The sequence below is a fragment of the Octodon degus genome, unplaced genomic scaffold, assembly GCF_000260255.1.
Source record: "Octodon degus isolate 3935 unplaced genomic scaffold, OctDeg1.0 scaffold00254, whole genome shotgun sequence".
Classification (NCBI taxonomy): domain Eukaryota; kingdom Metazoa; phylum Chordata; class Mammalia; order Rodentia; family Octodontidae; genus Octodon; species Octodon degus.
Window position 1 is genome coordinate 822,140 of NW_004524830.1, and position 7,931 is coordinate 830,070.

The following is a 7,931-nucleotide window of genomic DNA, read 5'->3' on the forward strand; positions in this document are numbered from 1 at the left end:
CGAGAGAGTTGTGAGGTTCGAACTCCAGGAACCTGAGGCTGACAGCTTTGTGGAAGCAGCCACTTAAAGGACTGAGCTAGGGCCAGGCCCCTATTAGGCAGGTTCTTATGCCACTGAACTATCTACCTGATCTGAAACACTATTTTTTTTTTTTTTGTGGAACCAGGGATTGAACTCAGGCCTTTGTACTTGCCAGGGAAGCACTTATTCCACTGAGCCATCTCCCCGGCTCCCTGAAACACTATTTATAGTAGCAAAATTCTTAATAACCAAATCTATTGGAACCAGTCTGTATGTCCATCAGCAGATGAATGGATAAAAAAAGTCATTACATACAACACAGTACTACTTGGCCAGAAAGAAGGACAAACTTGATCCATTTGTGGGCAGATGGGTGCTCCATAGTGTCAAGTGAAATAAATCAGTCTTCAGTATTGCATCATTTCTCTTCTATGAGAAACCTAACATATAAGTAAATTAAAGAGCAAAGTAAAAGATCATAGGAATTAGGGATATAGCTCTCCTTGAGATATGAAGGGATTCAGAGATAGAGGGAGGAGGATGAGGGAAAGAGGAGATGAAAAGGGAATTGTGGTGTATCAGGTCCGCGGATCAACGCCATGCAAGGAGTGCAGACATTTACGTCAGCAAACATCTGTTCATAACTACATACGTTGGTTCGCAAACTTAATTCTCCCCACAATTCTGGTCACAAATTCAGGTGCAGCCTTACCTTCCCTCTCTTCTAAACACTAAGTGGCGCAGTGTTTATTGGGATACTCAGTGCTGGAGCAGTGCTTAGAGGCTGGGTCACTGCTGTGGCCTTGTTGGCTAGGACAGCGACCGTTCATTCATGTGCATCTTTGGGGTCCTGTCTGGCACGACCACAGACAGTGGCTAAGGAGCTGTGCTTGGCTATGTGCACTGGTAGCATAACCACAGCAGTGGAAGCTACCTGATGCTCAGCAGTTTGGATTCAGTACGATACTCGATGCTTCATTAGGTCAATGTTCAGCAAGATTACTATGCATGGCTAATCTAATTTGTGAGAACGCATGTATGAAAGCTTGGCAAGTATTTAGGTGATTATTTCCAAAGATGACTTTGGGTGTTTACACTCCATGTCAACTTTCCCATGATCCTGATAGTTCCTAAATGGATGGAGATGTTTTCTTAAGAGATGTCCATTTCTTCATGCCTGGCTCTGGTTCTTAGGACACTAACCAGCTGCCCTGTGGTCAGGGTGTCCAGACTGGGTGTCCAGTGTCCTGTGTAGGAGAGGCTTAGTGACATGACTGTGTGTGGTCCTTGCAGAGGCACCGAGGATATCACCTCTCCACACGGCATCCCTCTTGACCTCCTGGATCGCGTGATGATCATCCGGACCATGCTGTACACGCCACAGGAGATGAAACAGGTGAGCCTCCACACCCTCTTGCCCCCTGCACAGGTTAGCTCGTCTGTCTGAAAAATGGTTGCTCCAGCTAGACATAGCTGAGCTGTTACAAAACTGGGGTTTGGCTGGTCTCTCTCTTGATAGTCCCTCCTGATGAGCTTGAGGACAAGGATGTTGAGACAGCCCAACGGCAGCCACTGGGGAAGCCACCAGCCCTGAGAAGGGAGGCAGTGACTTAGACTGTACAGCCCTAGCCAGAACCTGTGATGCCTTTCTGCCCAGAGGACATGGCCAACTGCTCCTCTATCCAGCAGAGCCTGGCGCAGGTGGCTCGTGGGATGTGGGATGCAGCCTCTAACCTGGAGGGGCCACTGCTTGCCTCCTCGTAGTAGCATCTGTCTGCCATGCTGGATGTTACCCATTTTCGGGGGGCTTTAAGTCTGGGCTGGGCAAGGTCTGTGGCTTTGAAGTACAAGTCCCTGAGGGCTGTTGCCAAGTCCTCAGCAGCCTTGGTGAAACAGTGTCCCATAGCTCAGAGCAGCACCCAAGACACGTCTGTGGCCTTGCAGAAAGAGTCTCATGTAGGACACTGGGCTACCTGGCTCTGGGCCTGGCATATAGTATATGCTGCAGAAGCACACAGGTGGCTTGAGTTGGGCCTGGGTGGGCAGTGACAGGGATGAGATTGGGCCTGTCCTATGGGGTACTGTCCTGGGTGTCTCACAGGAGTCCTATGCTTGACTTGTGTGCCCAGCATCACCAGGGCCCCAGAAAGGGGCCTATAGCTGAGACACACAGCCAAACCAGGGCCCAGCCTTGGGCTGTGTCCCACGGGAGAACATGTGTGGAGCTCTTTGTTCTGCTGATCTTTGCCCGGGGCCTCTCCCCATAGTATCTGGTGTGCTTGCAGCTGTTGATGCTGCGTGGTCCTTGGTGCACTGTGCATGGACCCTAGGGAGGCATGGGCTTTTTTTTTTTTTTTGGCATGGGCTTGTTGGGCATGGGGTGAGCCATGACGGGCCTGACTGCATCGGTCCTTTACAGCCTCGGTGTCCCCAGGCAGGGAGACTGGCAAAACATTTGCATTCACAGATGAGGTCACTGAGGCTCAGGCTAAGTGATTTGCTCAGGGTCAGTGACTAGGAGGTGACAGGCAAAAGTCCAGGCCATCTGTCCTTAGCCCATGCTCTTAGTCACTGTCACCTGGCCTTCTTGCTGGAGGTGCCCCAGGTGGCATGGCTATCTTGGCAGTTTGGGAGTAGGGGCTTTGGCATTTCTGGGGTCCCTCATGGCCTATCTGACTGCACCCTGTGGCACTTCTTATGACAGAAGCCAGAAAGGACTGGTGACGTGTGCCCCAGCACTGTCAGTCTGCTCTTAGAGGGTGTGACCCATGCTCACAGTGTCACCATGTGTCGTGGTAGGGGATGGTATTGACTTGCAGCCCTGTTACTGGGTGGGAGCTCTTGCTGCTAGGCAGCGGTAAGTGGAGCTGAGGAGACCACTGAGCAGTGGCAGAAGTGGAAGCAGAGGGTCCTGGGCTGTCCCTGGGAACTTAGATTTTTAGGACACTGCAGAGCACCTACTGTCAGAGACACTGAGCCCTTGGTGCTCCACAGGAGGCAGCCCTGCACCTGCAGCAGGCCAGGCACCCATGAGGTGCCCTCTGGCCCTCTACTTTCTGAATGGCTTGGGCTACTGGGTGTATCTCTTGAGTGTAGCCCTCTTCTGCTCAACAAGAGATCTGGTGACTGTTGAGATGTCACCACTTTGCAGGGTTTTGTGGCCTGCAATAACGTTCTTCCTGCTACTGCTGCTGCTGTTGGAAATATTGGTGGCTTTGGGTTTATCATGTTTCCCTACACAGTCCTTGTTATTGCTTTAGAATATCCAGGGCTCAAGGCCTAAAAAGCAGGGGTCCCATGGCCATGCAGTGAGTGACAGAAGTGGGACCCCCAATCCTAGTTCACATGGCTGCATCCATTCAAGCCCAGAGCCATGGCACAGCCTGCCTTGAGATATTGGGATATTGAGCACTGTGTCCAGGATGGTGACCTGTGCCCCACACCACCTCCACCTGGGTCAGTGTCCTGTTTGCTAGTTTGGGGGGTCACCTCAGCCCAGCCCTGTGTGCTTGTGTCACCCCTCCTACCCTGTCCCACTGCCCCTACACCCTGTGCCAACAGTTAACTGAGCAATGAATGATCTGAGACAGAGGTTAGGAGAGCACAGGAGCAGAGCATCCTGCTGTCCCTGGAGCCTGTGGACAGGGGTACTTGGTCCAATGTGCTGTCCTTGGCCAGGTGCTGTGGCTCAGTGTGTCCTGGGAGCATCAGGACATCCCCAGGGATGCTGTTTCTGCAGGGCTGAGCCTCCTTTACCTTTGTCAGTAAGAAGCCTTGGCTACAGCAGGTGTTTAGGGGCCACTGTCCTTCCCTGGTTCTGATTAGTGGCTCCTAAGTTTTGTCTTCACTCAGCTGCCTTGGGGTTTGGTTGTCACTCAAGGAGCCCATAGCTGAGGAGGAGCCCTTAGCAGGAATCTCATGGTATGCAAGCTCCGTGTGGCAGGGCTTGATCCCATGGGCCCCTGGAGGTGTGTATGACAGCCTGAGGCTTTTGTGGCCCTGTGGTGGCTATGAAGTGTGTGAGCGAATCACGGCGTCTTGGGCAGAGCTCATCCTCTGAGCCTGTGTGTGAACCAAGTGAAGGATCTACTGGCAGTGCCTCAGGTTATAGTGGCGTTGGTTGTGGATCCAGCTGCCTGGGGAACCCAGAACGAGCCCTTCCCATCAGGGCCTTCTGAACCTGGACTCTTCTCTCCCAGTCAGCACTTTGGCTTTTTTCTTCTGGTAGGGAGAGCTAGGACTCGCCTTCCCGGTTCTTGGGCTTCATGGCTGTTTTTATGGGTTTAATTTAAACAAGGGCTTCTTGATATCTTGTTTACGGAGCTGCCAGAGTGAAAAATTCCTGTATTATATGAGGCTCGAAGTCCTCGAGTTATCTCAGCTCCACAACACACAACATCATTATCCTGCTGGCCCTTATCACTCAGCGAGGCTGTGCTGCAGACCCCACGCCACCGAGTGACGGCAGCTATGCTGCCTCCACCCAGCGCCTGCCAGGATCCCGCCACAGCCGCCTCTTGATAGATTAGATATCTCCCGGTGATGTTGTGCGGGCTGGGGAATCTTTAAAAGTAACTTTTTTGATTTATTTAACCATCATATTTATCAAACAACATAAAAAATGCCCTTTCTTGCCTGGCTGCTCCTAGGCAGTAATGCCCAGCTGGAGAGGAAGGTTACAGCTATGGGGGCAGCAGGCAGGCTGGGAAAAGATCCCAGCTCCCCAGTGCCAGGTGGGCCATGGGGTCACCCTTTAGTTGGATAAGCACCACGCACCAGCTGTGCTGCTACCAGGTAGACTTCAAGGTGGTACCTGCTCCTAAGGGTGCAGCCACCAGCGTCCCACCCTGCAGGAGAGGAAGGGTGAGATAAACATTTTAGGCACCTGGTAATTCTGGGATGAGTTCCATACCAGAGCACTGGCCTGGCACTCATGAGGTCCTATATTCCACTCTCAACTCCACAAATCCAAACACTTGTTCTAGGTGAGATACCTGGGGAGGACCCATGCTAATTGTTTCTTTTCCTCTAAAAGATAATTAAAATCCGAGCCCAGACGGAGGGGATCAACATCAGTGAGGAGGCACTAAACCACCTGGGTGAGATCAGCACCAAGACCACGCTGAGGTGAGAGGGCACTGGTGCCCCGGCATGGGCTGTACTGTTCTGCCTGCTGCTGGGGTTGAGTTCAGGGCCCAGGAGGGAGCTGCATAGTCAGTGAGCAGGGTCTGTCCTCTGCAGTCTTTTTTTTGGTACCAGGAGTCGAACTGAGGACCTTGCACTTGCCAGGCAGGCGCTATGCCTGGAGCTGTATCCCCAGCCCAAGGCCTGTCTTCTGGGAGCCTGGTGGCAAGGAGCAGGGACAGTGTGGGTAGACAGGCACTGGTTCTTGTGGCTCAAAGGCAGCAGCTTGGGCACAGTGTTCCGGTCAGTTCTGCTCCCAAGGAGGAAACAGGAGTGCCTCTTGATATCACTGAATCTCAGCCTGGGTGGGTAGCGTTTCCAGCTGTCTGAGTGAATTTCCTGCTGTCCTGGATGGTACCTGCCTCGCACCGTACACAACTGAGTCTGCAGCCTGTTGGTGAACAGTGATGTTCTCTGCTGGAGAGCTTGGAGGCTTTGGTGAGGATGTGGGGGTGGCAAGTGTGATGCTCTGGTGGCCGCTGGCCCCTCTCAGATGGGTCATGACTGCAGTGCTTAGAAATGGCATCCTGCTCTCCTTTCCTGCTGTGTCTCCAGTGAGTGGCTGAGCCTAGCATGGGGCTCAGCTCCCAGAGCCTGTGTTGCTGCAAATGGAGGGTTCCAAGGGGTGCCCAGGCTCACCAGCCCTGTTCCCTGCAGGTACTCGGTGCAACTGCTGACCCCCGCCAACCTGCTGGCCAAGATCAATGGGAAGGATGGCATCGAGAAGGAGCACGTGGAGGAGATCAGCGAGCTCTTCTATGATGCAAAGTCCTCAGCCAAGATCCTGGCGGACCAGCAGGACAAGTACATGAAGTGACATGGTCTGCAACACTGTCGTGTGCTGAAGGCTTATTTTGTTATCATTATTTCTCCTGTGGTTGCTTTGAGGAACTCTTTGTTGTTTGTGTTTGCTAATAAAATCTTACAGGTTATTTTTGTGATACCTCTCTCCAAGTTTTTTTTTTTTTTGAGGCCCTCACAGGCTGCTTTGTAGTCCAGGCCTTAAACTCATGGTGATCCTCTTGCCTCAGCCTCCTAAGTGCTGGGATTACAAGTGTGTGGTCCTCCTTTAAGTTTTTTTTTTTTTTTTTTTTTTTTTGCGGAACTGGGGATTGAACTCAGGCCCTGCGCTTGCCAGGGAAGCGCTTATTCTACTGAGCCATCTCCCTGGCCCCATCCTTTAAGTTTTTTAAAAAATAAACTTTTGTAGCATGTTTGAGGCCTTGAGTTCCATTCCCAATGCTGCCAACAGCCAGCACCAGATGCTTTACATTTCAGAGCAGTATAGACTCACGGGATTATTGTGGACATGGTGTGGGGAGTCTGGTGAGCCCCGCAGCTAACTTTGTCACTGACATCTGAGTGGGTGGTACATTGGTCACATTGGGTTCTGTCCTTTCCCACCAAGGATGCCTGGTCATTTTATCTTCAGTATTCCTCCTGGCAATGCCAGTTTGTCAGGTTTTCCTTATTTTTCCTTAGATGGGGTTTGTCTGATGCTTTTCTCCTCACAGGCCTGGGAATGTAGGTTTGGCGAGGACCAGATGGAAGCAGTCATTCTCCTCAAGTCTTGGGGCAGGCATGTGCATCATTGGTGGTCACCTTAACTGCCGAGCTAGGGTTGTGTTGGTCAGGGTTCCTTGTCCCTCCACCCTATGCTGTATGCCACCCCTCTTCCTAGGCAAGACCACACTGTGCTCTTGGGCTGCATGTTTACCTCAGGCTAAAAGTTTCTCATCCATAGACTGTATCATCTGCTGCCTTATGGACCCAGAGTGTGTGACTTATGGTGCAGAGTGTGTACTTGCAGTTATAGCCTCACACTGGTCCTACTTTGGCCTTTGAGCACTTATTATAGTGGCTTTTGTGTCCCTTCATGTCCTTGTCACTGTGGCTGTCTCTGAGGCAGCCCCCACATCCCCTAACTGGAAGTTCTTTGCCCTGGGGACAAGCAGCATTTTGTGCTGTGAGGCAGTGGGGAGGTACAGTGTGACCATGTGCCCACTTGGGTCCTGCTGTTGCTTTAATGCAAGCAAGAAACTGGGTGTGGTGGCACATGCCTGTAGTCCCAGCACTTAGGAGGCTGAGGCAGGAGGACCACCATGGGTTTGAGGACAGCCTGGGCTGCGCAGTGAGTTAAAGGCCAACTTGAACTGCATAGTGAAACCTTGTCTCAAAAAGACCAAAATCCATATATAATCTCTAAGCAAGGAGGGGTGCAGGAGGCCAGATGCACGTCATCCCTCAGGCCTGACCCAAAGCTGCAGTCAGGCACAGTGTTAAGGCCGGACTCCATTGTGTGCCAGGGACCTTGTTAGTGTTTGGCATTTGTCTTGGGGAAGGCCAGGGATGATGGTTGAGCTACAGGTGCAGGGTGCACAAGAATCCGTGCCTCTCACTCCCCATTGCTACATCGCCCCTCAGCATGGGAAGCTCATCTCTTGATTTAGCAGGAGGGAGGCAGGGATGAGATGAGGCGGCATCAGTGGTGAGGAGGCGGCCTGGGACTGGATCTCTGCCCTGGCTGGTTCTGGCATGGCTGTCAGGGATTGCACAACACAGGAAGAGCAGCACAGAGTCCTGTGACGGGGGACCTGGCCACAGCCTGGACAGTGCACCTCAGCTGCCCAGGGCCCCTAGCACCAGGGGAGTTGGTTCAGAAGGGGCTCTTGGCCTTGTTCCTCTGGGGCCCTGGGTTCCAATCCTTGGCATTCTGGCCTTGGCAG

At 52.3% G+C, this 7,931-nt stretch overlaps 1 protein-coding gene across 1 annotated transcript in view; it reads left to right on the forward strand.

Moving 5' to 3' along the window:
* Positions 1-6,142, forward strand: part of Ruvbl1 (RuvB like AAA ATPase 1) — a 36,750-nt gene extending 30,608 nt beyond the window's left edge. The window contains exons 9-11 of the mRNA XM_004646098.2: positions 1,315-1,417; positions 5,057-5,148; positions 5,863-6,142. Coding sequence (XP_004646155.1) covers positions 1,315-1,417; positions 5,057-5,148; positions 5,863-6,022 — 355 coding nt within the window. The 3' untranslated portion in view covers positions 6,023-6,142. The remainder of the gene's footprint in view (positions 1-1,314; positions 1,418-5,056; positions 5,149-5,862) is intronic.
* The last annotated feature ends 1,789 nt before the right edge of the window (positions 6,143-7,931 follow it).